This window comes from Notamacropus eugenii, chromosome 6 (assembly GCF_028372415.1).
Source record: "Notamacropus eugenii isolate mMacEug1 chromosome 6, mMacEug1.pri_v2, whole genome shotgun sequence".
Lineage (NCBI taxonomy): Eukaryota > Metazoa > Chordata > Mammalia > Diprotodontia > Macropodidae > Notamacropus > Notamacropus eugenii.
In genome coordinates, this window is record NC_092877.1 from 46,038,266 (window position 1) to 46,060,339 (window position 22,074).

General features: G+C 42.7%; 2 protein-coding genes across 2 annotated transcripts; both read left to right on the plus strand.

Annotated features, from left to right (window-relative positions):
- Positions 1-4,331: 4,331 nt before the first annotated feature.
- LOC140510876 (vasopressin-neurophysin 2-like) lies at positions 4,332-10,220 on the plus strand. The gene is made up of 3 exons (XM_072619754.1): positions 4,332-4,571; positions 6,703-6,904; positions 9,936-10,220. Exons 1-3 carry the CDS (start codon positions 4,452-4,454, stop codon positions 10,118-10,120), a joined length of 507 nt encoding a protein of 168 aa, XP_072475855.1. The 5' UTR covers positions 4,332-4,451; the 3' UTR covers positions 10,121-10,220.
- Positions 10,221-15,143: 4,923 nt separating this feature from the next.
- LOC140512047 (uncharacterized) lies at positions 15,144-17,193 on the plus strand. The gene is made up of 4 exons (XM_072621418.1): positions 15,144-15,204; positions 15,597-15,769; positions 16,256-16,492; positions 16,953-17,193. The coding sequence occupies exons 1-4, from the start codon at positions 15,144-15,146 to the stop codon at positions 17,106-17,108; spliced, it is 627 nt and encodes a 208-aa protein (XP_072477519.1). The 3' UTR covers positions 17,109-17,193.
- The last annotated feature ends 4,881 nt before the right edge of the window (positions 17,194-22,074 follow it).

Consider the following 22,074-nt stretch of genomic DNA (forward strand, 5'->3'; position numbering starts at 1 on the left):
GGGGCAAATTGGAGGTCAAAGCTTTGGTGCTGAATCAGCCCTGAGATGGGTCCATCAGTGGCTGCTGCAATTTCAGCCTGGTGGAGATGGGAAGACCCAGTCTCAAAACCAAAAGGGTGTAGATTTTTCAGTAATGAAATTTCCTTAAGTTATCCCTGATCACATTTTTTTTTCTCCTTCTTGATCTGATCAGTAATGAAAAAGGGAAAAACTGGAAAAATATAAACATGCTGAAAGAAAAAAAATTCTGATTCCTATAAATTTTTGCATTGAAGATAAAAAGAGGCTAAATTTCTACCTCAAAAGTGATTCAGATACAACTCTTTTCCATGTGGATTTACAATTGTGATAGAAATGAGAAAATATCTAGACAGAAAATTGTTTTTCTATGCTAACGTAGCTGATGACAGGACCCTGGGAGTCCACTTGACCTTTTGTCTCCCTTTTAGCACCCTTCTGTGATCCTCCAAGATCCTGCTGAGATCCTGGAAAATCTCCTGCTTGATAATGGAGCCACTCATCCTCTATTTTTCTCAGATTTCTGTCCAGCACAGCAGGCAAGGTGTAGATGGTGGGTACAGAAGGGAGACCTATCAGCTATCTTTCTTCTTCTTCCTGTTTCAGTTCATATTGGCTTCCTTCCTCCCTCACTCACATGTGATCTTCCATCCAGTAGCACTGGTCTCCTTCTTATTCAGCAAACAAGACCCTCCATTTTTCATCTCTGGGCATTTTCCCTGGCTGTTCTCCCATGCCGGGAAAGCTCTCTCTCCCCTGCTCCAATTACTAACCTCAATGGCTTCCTTTAAGTCTCAATTAAAATCCCACCTTTTACAGGGACTCTTCCTTAACCATTCTTAATTCCAGTGCTTTCTCTCTTTTAGTTATTTCCTATTTTTACTGTATATAATTTACTTTGTACATATACTTGTTTGCGTGTTGTAGCCCCCATTAGATTATAATAACCTCCTTGAGGGCAGACACTGTCTTTTGCCTCTTTTTGCAATGCTTAGTTTGTTCTTGTTGTTGAGTCATTTCAGTTGTGACTGACTTTTCATGACCCCATTTGGGGTTCTCTTAGCAAAGATGAGCGAAGTCTACCAGGAAAATTCCTCGCACTCTATGGTTGCTGCTGTGTACAAAGTTCTCCTGATTCTGCTCTTTTCACTCCGCATCAGTTCATATAAGTCTTTTCAGGTTTCCCTGACATCTTCCTGTTCATCATTTCTTATAGCACAATAGTATTCCATTACATTCAAATATAATAATTTATTCAGCCATTCCCCAATTAATGGGCATCCACTTGATTTCCAGTTTTTGACCACCACAAAGAGTGCTGCTATAAATATTTTTGTACGTGTGGGACCCTTTTCTATTTTTATGATCTCTTGGGGACACAGTCCGAGAAGCGATATTATTGGGTCAAAGGGTATATACATTTTTGTAGCCCTTTGGGCATAGTTCCAAATTGCTCTCCAGAATGGTTGGATGAGCTCACAGCTCCACCAATAATGACTTAGTGTTCCAGCTCTCCCACATCTTCTCCAACATTTATCATCTTCCTGTTTTGTCATGCTAGCCAATTTGATAGATGTGATGTGGTATCTCAGAGTTGTTTTGATGTGCATCTCTCTAATCAATAGTGATTTAGAGCATTTTTTCATTTGGCTATGGATATCTTTAATTTCTTCCTCTGAAAAGTGCTTGTTCATATCCTTTGACTGTTTATCAATTGGACAATGACTTGTATTCTTGTACATTTGACTCAGTTCTCTATATATTTTAGAAATGAGGCCTTTATCACAGACACTAGTTGCAAAAATTCTTTCCCTGTTTTCTACCTCCCTCCTAATCTTTATTGCATTGTGTTTGGTTGTGCAAAAACTTTTCAGTTTAATGTAATCAAAATTATCCATTTTGCACTTCATAATGCTTTCTGTCTCTTGTTTAGTCAAAAATTTCTCCATTCTCCATAAATCTGACAAATACACTATTCCTTTTTCTCCTAATTTGTATCAATCTATATACCTAGATCATGTATCCATTTGGACTTTATTCTTGTGCACAGTGTCAGGCATTGGTCTATGCCCAGTTTCTGCCACACTGTTATCCAGTTTTCCTGGCAATTTTTGTCAAACAGTGAGTTCTTATCCCAGAAGCTGGGATTTTCTTAGCAAAGATACTGGAGTAGTTTGGTATTTCCTTCTCTAATCTAGCATGTACTAGGTGCTTAATAAATGTTTATCAATTGATTGATTGTGCTTTTCTCCCATCTGACAATCTTGGTTTAATTCTACTGGAAAGAGATGTCTGGTGCCAACTGAATACTACAATAAAATGACATTCTAAAGTTCCTCCCTTGATGGCTGTATTAATCCTGATACCTAACTAAAGTTCTTTTTCCTTGCAATAGAAACAGCTATTAGGTCTTAGATTATTTTTTCTGGTCAAAAGAACCTGCAAATTTAGGCCCTTTGATAAAATGCAAGCCCTCTTTCTTTCCAGGTAAAACTTGAGATGCCTCCTTCCTTTGTTGTCTTCAGAACAGGGAATGGAAGGCATTAGATCAGTTATTGACAACCAAAGAACTCAAAGCATCCTTGTACCAGCTAACTTGCTATATAACATTCTCATCTTGCCAGTAATGAAACCAGGAAAAACAAATCCTGATTTCCAGAATTTGTGTGATCAATAACTTGGTTATTCCCAGCCATCTGGGTTATTTCAAGTCTGACCTCTATTATTTCTGATACTCCAACTGAAAAATGTTTTATGTGCTTTCCCTTACCATACACTTCCCCATTCCAGTTTACCCTGATCACCAATATTTGTTTGCTTCCCAGTTGGATTCCACTCAGTTGATCTGGACCAAGTTTCCTCAGTGGTTCTTTGAGAACCCTTCTCCATACAGCCAAGCATCTCTAAGGCTTTCCTGATCCAGAAAAGCCCGTTACTATTGCTGACTTCTATCAGAAGGCTGTGCTTTTCAGTTGTGTCTGACATTTAGTGACCCCATTTGAAGTTTTCTTGGAAGAGAGAGTAGAATATTTGCCACTTCCTTCTCCAGCTCATTTTACAGATGAGGAAACTGAGGCAAATGAAGCTAAGTGACTTGCCCAGGGTCACACAGCTAGTAAGTGTCTGAGGCCATATTTGGACTCAGGAAGATGAGTCTTCCTGACTCCAGGCTTGGTGCTCTACCCACTGGGCCACTCAGCGTCTTTTAAAGCAAGGATGCTTTACCTAGAGTCTCTGACCTTGCCTTTTTTTTCAAACTTTGCTAACTATATTTTAGTAGATTTGGTTTCCCTTGTAGTTGTATGTCCCATAGGTACTGTATTCTATTTATATGAAAACACCGTAAAATTCATCGGACTGACAGCAGGGTCCAGAACCTTTTTTTAAAAGCCTGTTGTCTGAGCTTTGGAGTGGTTATTGAAGGTGTCTCCAGCCCTCGTCTCTGGTCCCAGTCCATTCCCAAGAAGGGAGAGGAGGGAAAGGAACTCAGTTCATAGCCACCAACCCTGGGTCTTGGCATTTCCCCTACTTGCTTCTGGGCATCTGGAAAGCCCTCCCAGAGTTCCCTCTCCCCAGGGATCTGGGCCTATGGTCAGGAAAATACCTTGTTTTCTAGGAATCTTTTTAATCCTGGAGGTGGTGGTGGGAAAGAGAATCAACACTGAGGATGATCTGGAGAAAATAAGTCCAGAGAATATAAATAAATCACTGGGCTGAGTGAGGTCTTGCTACTTGCATTTGGAGAGACAGTCCCAGGAACACAGGCATTCTCACAAGTATAGAGCAGGTAGGTGGAACAGTAGAGAAGGTGTTGGACCTGGGGTCAGTATAGACAGAGTTCTCATCTTGCTTCAGATGCTTACTGAGTGACCTTGAACATGTAACTAAGCTTCAGTCTACCTCAGTTTTCTCATGGGAATTCTAATAGTACCTATCTCACAGGGTTGTTATGAGGATAAAAATATATTTGTAAAATGTCTGAAAAACCTTACTATTATAATTAAATGAATATACATTGAGACAAGGAGATCGGGACATACATATTACAATTCTGTTCCTACAGTAGTGAATGACACATTCAAAGGTCAATCAAGAGTTCTGAATCCAACAGAATTTTTGACATTAGGATACATATATACATAGATACATACATGTCCACAGGCCACACAGGCAGACAGGCAGCCTCCAGGCCCGAGCCTTGAATCACCAGGATTGAATTCTCCTCCTGCTTAGGGTTCATGGAGAGACACTTGGCAGCTGCAGGAGGGGGGATAGGGAGGGAGAGGAAATAAGCTGCTTCATCATAACAATCTCCAAGGGGATACTCTCAGGGTATAAATAAGCAGCTGAGAGCTCTCAAGCCAAGAACCAGGGACAGCTCAGTTCAACGAAGCAACCACAACCAGAGTCCAGCCTCCAGACCTGCTGCCAAGATGCCCGATGCCAGGCTGCTGGCCTGCTTCCTCTGCCTTGTCACTTTCACCTCGGCCTGCTACTTCCAGAACTGTCCAAAGGGAGGCAAGCGCTCCCTGTCTGACACAGAGATGAGACAGGTATGGCTGACTTGGTCAGGGTTCTTCTTGTGGGTGGCATGAAATGGCATTGATAGGACTTCACTTTCTCTGGGAGGAGAGGGGAACCCTAGTTCTGACTGGTAAGTCCAGTATTCCTGGGGCACTTTGTCTGGTGTGGGGAGGGGCTCATAAAAAACAGGAGTGCACAGTGAGGCAAAGATTAAGGGAGTAAGGAAAGTCAAAGAGAGGGTATTTGAGAAGAAAGACTGAGAAGAAAACATAGGAAAGAAGGGAGGAACATAAATATGGAGAGGGAGACAAAGTGAGATAAACAGAGAAGGCAGAAAGAGGCAATTGGGGAAAAGAAAAAATGCCAAGAAGAGGGCAAGAAAACCATGTGAAATGGGCAGAAAGAGACAGTGGGGACAAAGAAAGGGAGAGAGAGGCAGAGTGAGGCAGGGAGAGAAGGGAGCATGAGACAGAGAGAGGGACATAGCATGAGGGCTACCATGCGCTAAAGGAAACTCACAGAGAGAAAAGGAGAGAGGTAAAAGGAAGCAGAGAAAGAATGAAGAAGAATCAGGATACTCTGAAGGACTGGGAGAGTAAGAGGAGGCATAAGAATGCAGAGGCTGCCTTGAGGGCTCCTCTGCTATGCTAGAATACAACAACTTCCTGGAGCCAAAGAGGTGCTATCTCTGAAGAGCTCAGCCCTAATGGAAAAAGGGGGACAGCTGACTTTTCAGACACTTTGTCTCTGATGGGGTAGGCCTTTCAGCTCACCAAACATAGGATTTTCAGCCTCCATTTTAAGACCAGAAGTCACCTCCTGAGCCACATTACGGGCAGAGATGTGGAGTGAGAAGGTGTTAGCATTCTCCAGAAAAAAGCAGTAGCAACTCTCAGTGTAACTTTGCTCCCTTCCAGAAGGTTATGTTGGACTTCCTTCAAGGGACCCATGATTTCCTAGATGGGAGGACACCCCAACAATGCAGATCCCCCTCTCCTTGTCCATGCCATCCCAATAGATAGCTTATAGGGCTCCACAGAAAATGGTGGGCTTTTTCCTTGAGGTCTTTTAACATTAAGTGGTTGCCAGTGCAGCCTGAGGGCTCTTTCAAGTTAGAGCAACTGACACCTTGTTCTCCACTAGACACCTTACTTAATTACTATCTATTGCATTTCTCACCTCTTCCCTCCTATTCAGTTTTCAGAGGAACTGGAGAAAATCTAGTCTTGTCTTCACTACCAAAGCAGTAACTGCTGAGCATATGAAAATGTGCTCTCCTCCCTCAGTCTTTCTTGCCCAAGTGCCTGGTGGCTCATTTAGGACAGTTGCAGGGAGGTGCCAATTTCTTTGTGCTACATGCCTCTAGATTACGAAGATTGGTTGCTTCAGCACCCTGGCCAGCAACCAGCCCAGGCAAGCCATGCAATTTCTCTTCCTCTTTTGCCTGCCCCTTCTCCCCTTCTCCCGCACTTGCCAAGTCCATCTTTCAATTTTTCATCTAGGTGGGAAAGCCCAGGCTGAGTTTCCAGTAAGCTGAGAGGGTTGTAGGGTCAGAAAAACAGGTGACTGAACCACTCCATCCTAGGTTAAAAAGGAAGGCTAGGAAGGACAGGCTTGTCTGAGCAGAATGCAGGTAGGTGGGTGAATAGGCTGGGAGAGGAAAACATAGATCCCCAAACTTGAATTTCTGCAAGCAGCTCTTTTAAGGAGGGAGCAGGTCTTACATGGGTTAGGCAGAGTCCCTGGGAGACAACTGAATAGAACGGGAAGAAGGGAAGAAGAAAGAGGAGGCTAGAAAAGAAGAAAGATGAGAGAGGCAGAGAGAGCAAAAGAGTATTAAGGGGTATGAGAGGAGAAGAGGAGGACAAGAGAAGAAAGAAAGAAGAAGGTAGAGGAGGAGAAGGAAGGAGGGGATAATAGAAAGGGAGAGAAGAAAGGATTATGGAAAACAGAGGAGAAAAGGAAGAAGGGAGAAGAGAAAGGAAATGAGAGTATGGTGGGGCATTAAAAAAAATATAAGGAAAGGGAGAAGAGGAGAGGGTGGGAAGAATTAAGGAAAAGGGTGGATGATATGTAGGAAAGGTGGGGGGAAATGGACATGCCCTTGCAGGGGATAAAGATTGTTTATTTCCTTACCCTAAACCTTGCTCCTCTCTGCAGTGTCTCACCTGTGGCCCTAGGAGCAAAGGGCGTTGCTTTGGGCCCAGCATCTGCTGTGGAGATGAATTAGGCTGCTATATGGGCACTGCTGAGAGTCTGAGGTGCCAAGAAGAGAGCTACCTGCCTTCCCCATGCCAGTCTGGCCAGAAACCCTGTGGGAATGGAGGACACTGCGCTGCTGCTGGGATCTGCTGCAATGCCGGTAATATAGATAGCCCAGTCTTCTGCTCATCCTGAGAATGTTTTTTTTAAGTTTCTTAGTTTTTTGAGATGAAAATTATTTCCTTTTTAGCTCAGTTTTATCTTAGGATGGGGGAGGGTGGGAAATCCTAAAAAAAAAATCCTTCCAGTCAATTCTGAAATATTTCTGTTCATTTCATATCATAAATGATAATATTACTACTTACTGTGGTTTTACTTGTTTTTTCATATGCTAGTTGTTGCTCAGAGTATCATAGCAGATAGAGAACTGGCCTCAGATTCAGGAAGACTTGGGTCCAAGTTTTGCCCTGATACATAGTAGCTGTGTGACCCTAGATCAGTTATTTCCCTTCTCAGTGGCCCAGAAAGTTTTCTAAGATTAAAAGTTATACGGCAGGTGCCAATCTGTATTTGGAGAAGTTTTTCACTGGCAGCTCCCTATAACAATGAAATCTGAAATCTAGTACAAATTGATGGTGTGCACTGTAATTATAATTATCTATATTTGTGTAGCTGTTTAATTGCTTGGTTTTTTGAAAATTTGTTCCCTGATCCTGCATGCTTGCTTGCTTCCTGTTGTGTTATTGATTTGCTAAATACAATTTTTAACTAAACTTTCAGAACAATGGCACGAAGTAATACATAGTAAAATACAGAGATCTTTGATTTCTAGGGATAGATCCTGAGTCTAAAAATAAAGACATACAAATGTCAAAATGAACTATAAAAAAAATGGGGAACAAATTGCAACAGGGTTTTTCTATCTCGTGTGTGTGTGTGTGTGTGTGTGTGTGTGTGTGTAAGAATTACCAGATCATTCAAAAATTTCTCATGTAGTGACAGAAGGAGGTAGTACCTGAAGATGGATCACTATATCCCCTTCCCTTTAGAAGTTGTAGAATCTGATTTCATAAAATCAGAAACTCCAGCAGAAAGGGAGCACATGCCAATGGACAAACTGAAAAGTTTGCTTATGTTGGGAAAAGAGTCTTTCTCCAAATCTCCAGATAGATCTCCCATTCCAAAGGGAAGTTACAGGCACACATTAGAGTGCTCAGAAAAGGACTTGTATCCTTATGATCATTTTAACCTAAGTTTTCTATTCACTTTACTGGATAAAACTTCATAGCATAGGGTAGAGAGGAGTTTGAACTGACTATGCAACTGTAACCCTCTGGTATTGTTAAACACCCAAGATGGAAGTAACAAAGAGGGGCTGTAATCTGGTGGAAATCATGAAAGGATGTAGCAAGGGAAAGCAAAAACTGTGTGTGCAGTATGAAAGACAATTCTGAAATCATATTAAGAGGTTGTAGTTTTTTTTAAAGGTAGTACAATGGTCTTTTTTTCGGGGGGCAGGGTGTATGAGTGGGGGGTCTATTAGTTTAGTAGGTACCATCCAGTACAAAAGAAAAAATATGGTGATATGGGTCTATAGTCTCCTACTGAAACTTATAGAAAGAGATGGGGTACATAAGAAAACAGAAAGGGTCAGGCTGGAATGAGTGGTCAGAGCTTTTAAGACCATCATATACTATTGTATATAGTCTAATGAGACTATTCAGAGAGACGATAAGCAGCTTAATTATGAGCAGTTGCTAAAAAGAATGAAGCAGAGGCGTGAACTAGTTTACAAAGACTAATCCAGCTCAGGAAGGTAGAACTTAACTAACTCCAGAACAGCTCCTTGAGTGTGGACCACAGAAGCAAAGCAAGAGAACTTGGCTGGCCACTCAGACTAGAAGGCAAGGACCTATGAGTAGCTGGCTGAGCAATGGAACTGAGGACAGAACAATCCTACTGGGAAAAAATATGGAGTCAGGGAGCCAGAAGCCACCGAAGTTTGGCTCTAGCTAAGGCCAAACTTCCTTCTACTACAAATATTGATTGGATGGCCACTCATATATATATCAATATTGAATACATTTGAGAGGACAATGCAGACTTGATTTCCCAGAAGGTGATTTCCCCACCCTCAGGAAACAAGGATAATGGTCAAGGACAGAAGTCATCCCAAGAAACTTAAACCTGATCTTGTTACAAGGGATAGTAAAGCCTGAAGACATAGAGTGTCCTTGTTTGCTTGATGGTGGATTCGAATGATCATTGCGCTTCCGTCATTTTATTTCAGACATCTGAGGAAAGCCCTCAGAAGTGGGCAATGTGTGGATGTGTGTGTGCCCACATGCATTTTTGTGGTACAGAATAATTATAACCACTGATATTTACATAGCATTTACACACACTGCCTTATTGGAGTCTCACAACGGCCCTGGAAGGTTGGGTCTTGCTAACTCCATTTTACAGGTGAGCATGCAGATGCCAAAAGAAGTTTAGTGACTCCCCTAGAGCCACAAAACTAGGGTCAATGGTAGTTCTTAGCTGACTCCTAAATCAGAACTCTTTCTGTTATATAACCTTGAATCTCAAAGAACAACATACCAGACTGGAGGGAGAAATATGTGCTCAAGGGTGAGCTGGGATATCTGTAATTAACCTCCTGCTTCTCTTCCACACTACTAAACTGTAGGTTGCCTGAGGCAGGGATTTTATGTTATCTAATGTTCTATCTTCCCCAGTGGCCAGTATAGGGCTCTGAATAATGAAGCCTTTTCATTGGTTTGTGGAGTGTGGAATGTTGAACTGAAAGGAATGAAATGTGCTTGAAGCAATGTTTTGAACCCTGAACACAACTTTAAGTGGAGCTAAAGGGGATCCCAAGGAATCACCAACCCTGGGGTGGTCACTGGAAATTAGGGTTATTTCCCTGGGACCATGTAGGGCTCAGGGCTCACCTCTGGGACAGTTAGTCCTAACAGATAAGGAGAGAGTCTTCACTTCCTCCCAGCTATCTTCTTTGTCTTCTTGCTTCTGGCCACCATCTCACCTCACATACCCTGGACTAATTCAGGAAAACATTGCAGCCTCCTAGACCTACTTCGTTTTCCCAGTTTTTAACTGCATGGCTTCTTGCTGTGGCCTGATTTCATATAACTCCATGTTTTGAATTTTTTCCTTTGCTATTTCTGCAGAGAGCTGTATGATGGAGCCAGCCTGCTGGGAGGAGACTGGCAACCAGAGGAGGGTGAAGGCCAGTGAGAAGAGCAGTTGGACCCAACTGGATGGTCCAGCCAGTGCCTTCCTGCTGCACCAAGTGCAGATGAGTGGCCAGCACATGAGAGAACTACAGTCTCCCAAAGAGGAAACTATCTACTGATTCCCCTGAGGAGGAGCTACCCTCTCTCCAGCATGCCATCCTTGACCCACTTCTTCCCTCCCAGTGTTTTTAGAAAATAAAGTTCATTAGTTGTGCTGTGCTCTTGGCTTCATTTTTTAATGTGGGGGCAGGGTGAGCAGGCAGAGAAGTTCTTTGGAAGTAGAGGTGTTGTGGTTTGAGGAGTTCAGGGACCCCTCAAGGACCAGAGTACTGGAGAGGGTCATCTGGGATAAATTCACAGACTCAAGCATTCTTTAAATTAAGGTAGCAAAGGTTTATTGCAATACTAATACAGAGGGCAGAACTCTTTAGGGAACTTGCATTCTTTAAGGAACTTGCAACTTAACAGGAATGATGCTAAAGTTATGTATAGCAAAATTATGTATATAAATACATATATGTATATTAGAATTATTCCTATACATAGGAAAAGTAGTAGAATGTCTAGCAGATATGATAATTAGATGATAACATACAATTTTGTTCACAAGCGTCATTCACTACTGGAAACCAAGGGAAGAGGTTTCTCAGGGGTGTAGTTTTGGTCTATTACATCTGTAGCAAGATAGCTTTGAGAACTGATGTGTATAGCTTGACCTCTGGATTGAATATGATAACTTTGGGAATCGATACATGATAATTCTGTGGTTACAAGATAATCTTGTTTTTTGCAAGACAATTTTTTCAGAGGGCAGCTTGTTCTTGTGATGGAAAAACATAGTTTACTGATGACTCGCTTATGAGTAATTTCAGGAAAAGGTAGCTTATCTTACTGGGACCCACTCATGAGTTATTGGTAGGCATAATGTTCTTGGGCTGGGGAGAAAATTGTCAGGGGCAGTGTTTTGAGGCTATGGGGAAATGTGATTTTTGAAACTGGAGTCCAAGAACAAACACCCCATCAGAGGCTTTTCCTTCAATTGCAAGTCTTTGGGCAGAATCTCGGCTATATTTCTCTTTGATGAACCTATTAACACACATTTGCTAAACACCTAAAAGTCCCTTAACTACCCTGAGCCTCATTCCCATCCATAAAATGAAGGAGCTGGACTAGATGACCTTTGAGATCTCCCTCAGTTCTAATCTATGATCCCTTGGTATTATGACCAGTGCATGCTAGCTACTGGAATACAGAGTGCTCTCAAGCAATTGGCCCTGAGTTCAAATCCAACTTCAGATACATACTACCTGTGTGACCCTAGGCAAGTCACTTGCCACCTGCTACTTTAATTTTTCTCATCCATAAAGTGAAGATAATAATAATAATAGCTTCTACTTCCCAGGATTGTTAGGAGGATCCAATGACATAATATTTCTAAAGAGCTTAGCACAATGCCTGGAACACAGCAGACACTTCATCAAGGCTTATTCTCTTTATTTCTCTTCCTTGCCCCCTAAAACCCCAGCTCTCATGTAATAAGAAGTACTTGAACTGAACTTTGGGACTCTGAGGGGCAGAGATGAGAATGCAGTGTACTCCAAGCATGGAAGACAGCTTTTGAAAAGTCACAAAGATGGGAAATGAAATGGCATGTATGTGGAAGAGAAAGTCAGTTTGGCTGAACCACAGAGCAGGTGAAAAGGATGAATATGTATTAAGCCTGGAAATGAAGGTTGGGAAGGACATTAAATACGAAGAGAGTTTGCATTTGATGCTGGAGGCAATGAGAAGTCATTGTTCCTGCTGCTGAGTCATACATCCTTTGGGGCTACCATTTTGACAGTTGTGGAGAAGATGGGTCAGAGATGAGAGAGACTGGAGCCAGGGAGACCAATTAAAAGGCTGTTGCAATGATCCTAGTGAGAGATGATAAGGCCTGGAGCTAGTTGTGGTATGAGGGGAGCAAAAGGCATTCAAAAGATGTTGTGAAGGTAGAATGATTGAAACTTGGCAACTGATTGACTCTGTGTGTGTGTGTGTGTGTGTGTGTGTGTGTGTGTGTGTGTGTGTGTGTGTGTGGAGGTCTCTCCTCCATGAGGAGTCAGGAATGAGTCTCTAAGGTTTCTAACCTGGGTCATGGTTAGGATATGATGCCTTCAAAAGACTTAGAAAAGTTAGGAAGAGGGGAGGGTTTAGGGGGTAAGGGGAAGCTGAGTTCTACTTGAGGAATTCTGAGTCTGAAATGTCTATAGGACTCCCAGGTGGAAATTTCCAACAGTTTGTAATGCAAGACTGAACCTCAGGGTGTATGTATACATGTAAATATTTGAAACATACATATATCATACATACATATATTATATAAACATATATATTTATGTGTGTGTTTATACATAATGTATATATTTATATATGTGTATCACTAAGGTTAACCCTTCCATTATATATGTAAATAGGTATAGGGAAGTACACAGCTATCCTGGCTCCCACTAGAGCACATATTCTCTCCTCCAGGTTGATAATTAAGCCAGCTCCTGTGATTTGCATAGGAATGATTATTGAATCCATGGGGGCATCAAAAGAAGAAAGAAAAAGAAGAACATTGGATCCAGGATAGAGCCTGGGCTGTAGTATTGATGATGATACAGTCAAGACCCTGAGAAAGAGTAATCAGACAGATAGGAGGAGAAACAAGACAGCAGTGTCATAAAACTCCAAAGGAGTGAATGATAATGCTGTTGGGGATCTTTTCCATCTGCACAGGGGAAGATATGGATGAGGACTGAGAAAAGACTATTTGGTTTGGCAGATAAAAGAACTTGGAAAGCAGAAGTTTCAGTTGAACACTAAGGTCAACAATCAGAAGACAAGAGGGTGAGAAAAGAGTGAGATAAGAGGAAAAAGAGTCAAGGGGTGTAGACAGATCTTTTTAGGCCATTGGCTATAAAAGGATTGGGTTGAACTAGATTGTATGGAGGTCCCTCCTAGCCCTGAGATTCTGTGAATCTTTTAAGGCTTCCTCAATTCCTCTTTATTTTTTTTAAATTCCTTCTCCATTTCGTAGCAGCATCATTCATTCTCTGTGCCCCTACACTGGTCACAAATGGTCTTCACTAAGAATAACCCTTCCATTATCCCATTCCTTCCCACCTTCTCTGGTAGGAACTTGCTCTCAAAATCATCCTATTTCCCATTCCTTTCTCTCCTCCTCTACATCCTATTCAGTGACTCCATCCCTTGACCCTTTTAGCCTCCCACCCCAACTCCCTTTCACCATTCTCTGGAGGTGAAGGGTTAGAGCATAGATGATTCCATTCTGGATCCTGAGGAGAGGTAGCAGGGATTGGGGATTAGGGGATGAGTTAGGGGATCTTCTTCAGGTCTCTAACCAAACCTGGAGTTATGAAGAATGTAATGGATGGAGGTGGGGGCTCCAACTCCATCCAGTGGAGAATGGGAAAGGGTCCTCAGTGGGAAATGCTTCTGTTGACCTTTGAAGGCACCATGTCATGTGCATGTCCTGAATGATTTGTCCTTTGTCCCTCTATTCCTCTGTTGTCCTTTAGTCCTCCTGTCCTCTATCCCTTTTGGTCCTCTTTCCTTCTTCCTCTATCCCCTCTCTCTGCTTTGCCAATTTCTTTCTTTCGGTTCTGCTGCCCTTTCTGTCCTCCTCTCCACATTCCATTCCTTCTAGTCATCTTCCCCTTTGCCCTTTTGACCTCCAAGACTTCATCTCCTCTGTCACTTGTTCTTTTGTGCTCTCTTCCCTCCCTATGTCTGCTCTGTCTTCCTGTTTGTCTTGTCTGCCCTCTGTCCCCTTCATCCCTCTGTTCTATTCTCTTTGTTCCTCTTTTTGTCTTTGTTTCCCTCTGCCTCTTCCCTCAGTCTAACTCCTCTTTATTTTTGTCTTTCATGCCTCCATTAATATCCTTTTTGGTCTTCCAGCTAAACAACTCGGTTCCTTCAAGGATTCTCTAGTCCTCCCTCTCACCATCCTGGTTCATTTATTCCCTCAACCACTTTTAAGTATCTACTGTGTATGTGGCGTTGAGGAAGACACAAAGTTCCTCTTCTTCACTAACCTTGATTCTTCCTTCTGGGCTCAGAGAGAGCTCAGCATGGAACGTTGCCTCCCTATGAGTGATCCAGGTCCAGTTGCATTCAGATCCTTGGCAGACCCTTCTCTTGGAGTCAGCTCCTTCCTTGACTAGAGTCCAGATTTTCTCTCAGTCTGTGCTTCTCTTGTTGTTGGGCCTGAGTCCTGGCCCAAACCCACAGTTCCTCTGCACCTTGATTTTCCAATCCCTGGGCCCCCCATCTCCTGGGGAAGCCAGCTTTTGATAAAGGGGAGGGAGCTAAGGCCTGGGACACTGGAGTCCACTGTCTGGGGCCCCCTTCCCTTTCTGTACCTTGGTTCTCGCCTTCCCAGGAAATAGATGGAGCAGGTTGTCTCTTGCTCTGAGAACGAGAGGCAAGCCTTTCATCCAAGAAGGGTTCCTGGCACCAGCTCCTCTTGATCTGATACAGACCAAGAGAAGAGGAGGGGTGGAGTTTGGGGAGTAAATGAAGAAGGGTTGCTAACTGCAGGCCCAGAGCTTAGAGCCAAGAATTAATTGGAAGTTCATTTAGGGTAGCATTTAGGGCATTAAGTACAGTCCTGGCCTAATGAGGGCAGTGCCCCAGTTCTGGTCCCAAGCTCAGCCTTGACCAGACAACCTGACCCTGTGCCCCAGCCTGACCCAGCTAAGTGAGGGGGCACTGGTGGCACTCACTTCCTGCTGATCGGGCGTGAGCTTCCAAGTGACTGCCCCCTTAGGCCTCTGGTTCCAGGCATAAATAGGCCCAGCTCAGGGCACAGAGCTCAGAGCCCCAGGAAGGAAGATCAGCCTCCAGGATCCAACCCTCTGAAGGAATATTTCATATCCCTTGAATAAAGTAAGTTCACTCTGTTCTTTTGGTGACCTCTCAAGGAACATAACATGCGCGAGTTAGCCATGCATTAATGTTTTGGGAACTAGCCACTCCCGGAACACATAGATAATACTTGGAGGATCTGGCTAGTCCTCCCAGTATATGATTAATTAACTTATATCCTGTGGCCCCCGTATGATATGTCCTTGATGAACAAACATCCGTACTGCCATGGCCGTGTGCCCGACCAACTTGGAACGGTACACAGGGCTGTTGGCAAAAAGCCTTCTTTGTCTAGATCCCTATAAAGTCCCCTCTCCTCGGAATCTCACCTATGGAGAGGATGCTCTGCCTGGGACTACTTGCTACTTGCTCCCAATTCAGACCCTGAAAGCTGTATCCCGGGATTCCCCAGTTGAGAAAATTCAGGTGTTGGTGCTTCCCTGAATTGGTGATGTTTTTCTATTTCCTCTTATATCTATATTAATATTGCTATAATTATATTAGTATTAGGCTATATTAATTATTTCTGCTGTAGCTCTAAACTGTTCATGCATTTGCCTTTTCTGTAAATCAATGAAATATCCAGCTTCTTCTTCTCAAATGTGTCTTATTGTAGGTGCGAATCTGAACCATAAATTTCCTTAATCACACACCCTCACACTACCCAATCCAGCTTCTGAGGCAACCAGCTTCACCATCGGCAGCCCTGGCTCCCACCTTGCCTCACGCCCCGGTCCCGTCCCGGTCTCACCTGCTGCTGTCTCCTGGCTCTCTTGGCCCTGGCCTCTGCCTGCTACATCCAGAACTGCCCCATCGGCGGGAAGCGCTCAGTGCCGGACATAGACGTGCGGAAGGTGAGGGTCGGATCTGGCAGACTGCTCCTCTCCCGCCTGGGTCACCCCCGGGAGGCTTTGGGTCCTGGAACACTGGATGGTTAAAGAAGGCCACCTCCAACCAAATCTCCAGGGCTGCCCTGGATGCCCTGATGCCTGAGTCCTTGTCGTGCTGACACCCTGGGCTGCTCAGATCCCCAGTTCTGTCCTAGGCTCCTTTTCCCTCACAGGCGTCACATTCCCCTACCCAGGCTTAACACCTGAAAGAAGGGCAGAGCAGGGGACAGCCCTGAGCTTGGACTTGGCCCTTGTTTCTTGTATGAACTCTTCCTCGATCTCCCTCCATGAACTGCATGAATTCCTTCCGCCCTCTGGGTGCCAGTTTCCCCAGCTTCCAAACCAAGGAATCGGAGATGGGCCTCAGAGAAGCTGTCTGTTTGTCCGGCCCCAGATCCACCCTACGCTGTCCATAGTCCTGACCTCATCGTCTTTCTCCCCACCTTGTAGTGCCTCCCCTGTGGTCCAGGAAGCAAAGGGCACTGCTTCGGCCCCAGCATCTGCTGCGGCGAAGAGTTCGGCTGCTACTTGGGCACCGCCGAGAGCCTGAGGTGCCAGGAAGAGAACTCCCTGCCCTCGCCGTGCCAGTCTGGCCAGAAACCCTGTGGGAATGGAGGGCGCTGTGCCGCCAGTGGCATCTGCTGCAGTAACGGAGAGGCTGGGCACTCCTGGGTCCCCGGAACATATGTGAGAGGGTGTGGGGCTCAGCCTTCTGGGCTGGGAGTCGCGACAGTCTCACTCCCCCAAAGGCCAGTTTCCTTCCCTGACTCATTCATCCTCTGTTCTGCCCTTTAATGGCTTCTCTCCCCCTTTTGGAAGCTAGATGGTGTAGTGGATAGAGCTCCCGGCATGGAGTCAGAAAGACTCATCTTCCTGAGTTCAAATCCATCTTTAGACACCTTACTAGCTGTGTGAACCTGAGCCAGTCGCTTAACCCTGTTTGCCTGTTTTCCCATGTCTAAAATGAGCTGGAGAAGGAAATGGTAAACCACTCCAGTATCTTTGCTAAGAAAACCCCAAATTGGGCCACAGAGAGTCAGACAGGACTGAACAACAGTTCTGCCTTTTCAGAGTTTAGGGGCTAGAGAAGTAAGAGTCCATGGCTGACCCCACCTAACTGTAATACCTGAAATCTCTCTTTTTGCAGATGGTTGTGGATCGGACCCTGCCTGTGACCAAGAACCTGTATTTTCCTAGGCCTGGACAAATCCAGACAGATGGAGTAGCCCATTTCCTCTCCCCCTCACAGCTAGGTGAGAGGAAGGAGAGTGTGCCTTGGTCCTCGGAATTCTGTTTTGTTTAGGAAACTGTTCTGTCACACTTCCCAAATCATTCTGTTTCCTCAGTAAAGTGGATATAAAGGTTATATATCAGCTACTACGTAAAAATGTCTTGGTATCTTTTGTTTTTCTATCACCTTCATTTCCATTCTGGTCTCAGAAACCTGGGTTCAAGTTCTGACTCTGATACATGCTTTGTGATCCTAGGTGAGTCAGGATCTCTTGGTCCTCTAACTCCCTGACTATACATTGCAGAAAATGTGAAGAATTACATTGGAAGAGGGAGTTTCCGCATCTTAGCTCTCCCTATGCCAATGAAATCGCAGGCCCAGTCCCTATTCTATCTCTATCATTTCCAAATATATTCTTTCTCTTTCCCCCACCTAGAGAGCCATTCCCAGTTACAAAAAAATAAGAAAGTGAGAGAGAAATTAATGCAGGTCAGCAAAGTTAACCAATACAGCTGTCTGACAGTATCTTAAATATCCCACGCCCATATTTATCCCCTCCTCCCCAACTTCTGTGAAGACTAGAAGGAAGTGGTTCATGTTGCTATCTCTTCATCAGCTGCCATGCACTCTTTATTATTTTTTTGTCAGTCAACAAGGACTCACTATGTGCTTACTATGTGCTAAGCATTGGGAAGACAAATATGAACAAACAAACAAAAAGACCGATACCTTACATTTCAATATGGAAGCAGGAAATCTGTGGTGAAGGTGGAGGAAAGGTACCTAGAATGGGGGAATGGTGAAAATGGACATCCAGGAGAATGCAGGGGTGGAAAGTTAAAAGATGGTTGAACTAGATGCTCTCCTTAAATGGAGATTCTGGGAGGAGCCCTCTACCCTCCAATCAGAGAGAGGAGACCCAGAAGCAGAGGACACTTCCAAGGTGTGGATTCCTGTACTAAAGTGATCTTAGAGGATGAAGAGGTTTGTGGAGAATGACTGAGAAGTCCTGATGAATGTGATCTGGTTGAACATGAAGGGAAAGTCAATGAGAAGTTGAGTGGTTGGCAATGTTTGTTTCAGTTTGGTCTTCCTACTTCTTCATAACTTTATGTTAGTATCACACATGCCCAGATTGCCTAACATGAAGGCAATTGTATGAAAACACCAGTGACTTTTGGGAGAAGACATTCTGTATTCCTCTACTACACAAGTGGGAATGACCCCTTTCCATCCCTGTGTAGCCCAAACATGGAGAGCTGAATAGATGTCTCAAGTGATCTTTTGATGTCATTGAAAACTAGACAGCTTACATGCTCTATACATGGTTAAAGTCATCAATAAACTCTCCAAGCAGTTTGACTTCCTTTAGGATTAGTAACAGTTTCTAACCTTTATCACAGAGACATACCAAAAATAAATTGCATAGTACAGTGACTAGTTTGAACAACAATGGCAAAAATTGTACCATATGACTGTTTTCAAGTAATTATTGAGAAATATTTGGTTAGAAGCCTGGGATTGAATTGTATGTGTGTTGTCTTAGGGACAAATAGAGCTAAGGTTGGAGAGGTTTATTATTCGAAATAATGACCAGGTAATGACTTTTTAAAGAAGCTATCAGTCAGTATGGTATAATGGATGTATGTGTTCAGCCTTTGTTGCTGAAGAAGATCGTGCCATGAGAGAAATGATGACATGATTTTCACTTGACTTTGTTTTGAGTGAGTGAGGGCTATGCAGGTCACCAGCCTCACTTCTCCTCCAAAGCCATCTGAATCCAGTGATCAGATATTCATCAGGATGACTGGAGATGATCCAGGATGAGACAACAATTGGGGTTAAATGACTTGCCCAAGTTCACAAAGCTAGTGAGTTTCAAGTATCTGAGGTGAGATTTGAACTCAGATCGTCCTGACTCCTGCACTGGTGCTCTATCCACTGCACCACCTAGCTGCCTGGTAGAATGGATAGAGCCAGTATGGATATCAATTAGATCTCAGTATTCACTTGAGACTGATTGATGAGATTTCCGGTTCTGGGAGCCAAGATGGCAGAGTGATGGGTAACTGCTCTCTCCCTCCCCTTGTTGACCTTGATGAGCCCAGAGAATATCTCCCCAGGAAAAATCCTGGAACAGTGGGAGCAGCAGAAGGGATAAACAAACTCTCAGCCTGGGAGCCTAGAAAGACAGCTAAGGAGGATTCTTCTGCTGTGGCCAAAGGCAACCAGTGCAGGATCAGAGTTGTCCCAGACAGCCCCACCTCAACAAACTGGGAGATGATCCTGAACCCCAGGGGGGTGAAACCAGCAACTTCCAACACCAGGACCCCAGGAGTGCCTCAGCACTCCAGTGAAATCAGAAAGACACTAGCCCAGATGAGATCGCCAACTGCTGAGCTTGCCCATGCTCTAACTCAGCAGAGGAGCCTCCAGTGTCCAGACCACCCCTCCCCAACACTTAATGAGCTAGCAGCAGGGTAACTGTGGGGAAAACTCAAAAGGACCTCATGTGACCTTTGCTTCAAATACTAGCCAGCTCAACACCAGGTAAGCTGCAACATTTTAGTTTCTAGCTGAAAGAATCAGAGGCCACAACACACAAAGTCTTAAGTTTTAGGCACAAGAACTCTGGGACAGAGATCCCTGTGTCACAGATGCAGAGATCTACTTTAAAAGCCAGGAAAAGGGTTATTATCATGAGTAAGAAGCAAAGCAGAAAAGAAAAGACCATAGAATCTTTCTATGGGGATAAGGACCAAAACACAAATACCAAAGAGGTCAGCATTGAGACTGTACTTTCATCTGAAACTTCAGAAGGGAATATGAACTGGTTTGAAACACAAAGAGCATTCTTGGAAGAGCTCTGGAAGGATTTTAAAATCCACATTAGAGAAATAGAAGAAAACTGGCCAATGATTTTAAAAATATGAAAAAAGAATTCACTGAAGAGAACAGGTCCTTAAAAAGGAAAATCGGACAAATGGAAAATGAAGTACAAAATCTAACTGGTGAAAATAACTCCTTAAAAGGAACAATTGGACAGATGGAAAAGGAGATGCAAAAGTTAACTAAAGAAAACAATTTGATAAAAAAAAAATAGAATCGGGCAAGTAGAAGCTAACAAATCTACGAGACATCAAGAATCAGTCAAACAGAATCTAAAGAATGAAAAGATAGAAGAAAATGTAAAATATCTAATTGGAAAAACAACTGACCTGGAAAATAGATCCAGGAGAGAAAAACTAAGGATTATTGGTCTACAAGACTGATTGATGATCTGATTGGCTTCTCCTAAACTCAATTATCATCTTTATGCGGATGATTCTCAAATCTAGCAGCAATCTCTTGACCTCTACTCTTGCATCTGCCTAAGGATATCTTAATACGGTTGTCTTCAAAACATTTTAAACTTAACATGTCCAAAACAGATTGTTATTTTTACTCCCAAACCACCCCTTCTTTGCACCATTGAGATCACAACCTAGCTGTCATCCTGGACTTCTCACTTGCACTTAATCTATGGCAAGTCCTGTTGTTTCTACCACCACAGACTTTCTCTTATAAATCCCCATTCATCCTCTGTCATTATGAGTCCTGATCCCTCTTCAGAAAAACCTGGAAAAACTTATTTGAACTGATGCTGAGTGAAATGAACAGAATCAAGAGAACATTGTATACAGTAAAATCACAGTGTTTGATGACTGACTTTGATAGACTTAAGCCCTTCTCATCATTGCAAGGAACCAAAACAATTCCCAAGGACTCATGATGGAAAATGCCATCCACATCCAGAGCAAGAACTATGGAGTCTGAATGCAGAATGAAGTTATTTTCTTTTTTGTTTTTTTTTATTTATTCTCTTGGCTTCTCTATTCATTCTAATTCTTCTATATAATGTGACTAATGTGAAAATATGTTTAATAGGAATATATCTGTAAAGTCTATATCAAATTGCATGCTGTCTTGGGGATGAGGAGGAGAGATAGGGAGAGAAAATTTAAAAGTTATGCAAGTGAATGTTGAAAACTAAAATAAATAAACTAACTTTTAAAAAAATGAATCCTGATCCATTGTTTGAATTTATAGGTAAGTTTGCTTTAGTTCATTAATATTTAGGGTTTATAGTCATTCTATTTGTATTTGCCTCCAGTAAATTATTTTATAATACTTTTAAAGAAATCAACTATGAGTATCTTCTACTTATTTTCCTTGAAAAAAAATCTAATACTACTCCCACAGATATTTTCCTATTTTCATTAATGTAAAGCCCAAGTCCAGATTACCCAATTCTAATTTAATTGCTATTCTCATTTTAATACACTTTTATTTCTCAGCAAGGTTGAAACTATGATTAAACATTCCTCTTATGATGGCTCCATCATTCTACTTTGAAATTTATTTATTTATAGAATTCACTTTAAAAACATTTTGATGTGGAAAGATATTTAATATAATTGTACATGTATAACCTATCTTGGATTGCTTGAGATCTTGGGAAGGAGGAAGAGGGATGGAGAGAGAGAAAAAATGGAACTCAAAATCTTGTAAAAATGAATGTTGAAAACTATCTTTATAAGTAATTGAAAAAAATAAAATACTACTAAGTGGAAAAAAACAATATTAAATTTTTATTTTAAAAAAGCATTTTGAATTCTGAATTCTCTCTCTTCCTCTCACCTTCCCTCCACCCATTGAGAAGGTAAGAAAATGTGATGTCAATTAGAGATATAAAATCATGCAGAACATATTTCTATAATGGTCATGTTGTTGAAAAAACACGAAAAATAAAGAAAGTGAAAAATTTATGCTTCAAACTGCACTCATACTTCATCAGTTCTTTCTCTGCAGGTGGATAGTGCTTTTCATTTTAAGTTCTTTGGTATATCAGTAAGCATCCCAACATACGTGGAGAGGCCTGCTATCACAGGTTCTTTGATCTGCATTCATAAAAGGAAAGGCAACTTTTGAGAGGTTAATAGTCACTTTAATCAAGCACATGTATCATTAAATTAGTTCAGGGAGAAAAGTCAGCACC

Coding starts and splice junctions, on each gene's coding strand:
- LOC140510876 (XM_072619754.1), top strand. CDS start 4,452: ATGCCCGATGCCAGGCTGCTGGCCTGCTTCCTCTGCCTTGTCACTTTC. Junction 4,572..6,702: donor CTGACACAGAGATGAGACAG/GTATGGCTGACT, acceptor TCCTCTCTGCAG/TGTCTCACCTGTGGCCCTAG. Junction 6,905..9,935: donor TGGGATCTGCTGCAATGCCG/GTAATATAGATA, acceptor CTATTTCTGCAG/AGAGCTGTATGATGGAGCCA.
- LOC140512047 (XM_072621418.1), top strand. CDS start 15,144: ATGGCCGTGTGCCCGACCAACTTGGAACGGTACACAGGGCTGTTGGCA. Junction 15,205..15,596: donor GTTGGCAAAAAGCCTTCTTT/GTCTAGATCCCT, acceptor CCAGCTTCTGAG/GCAACCAGCTTCACCATCGG. Junction 16,493..16,952: donor CCTGGGTCCCCGGAACATAT/GTGAGAGGGTGT, acceptor CTCTTTTTGCAG/ATGGTTGTGGATCGGACCCT.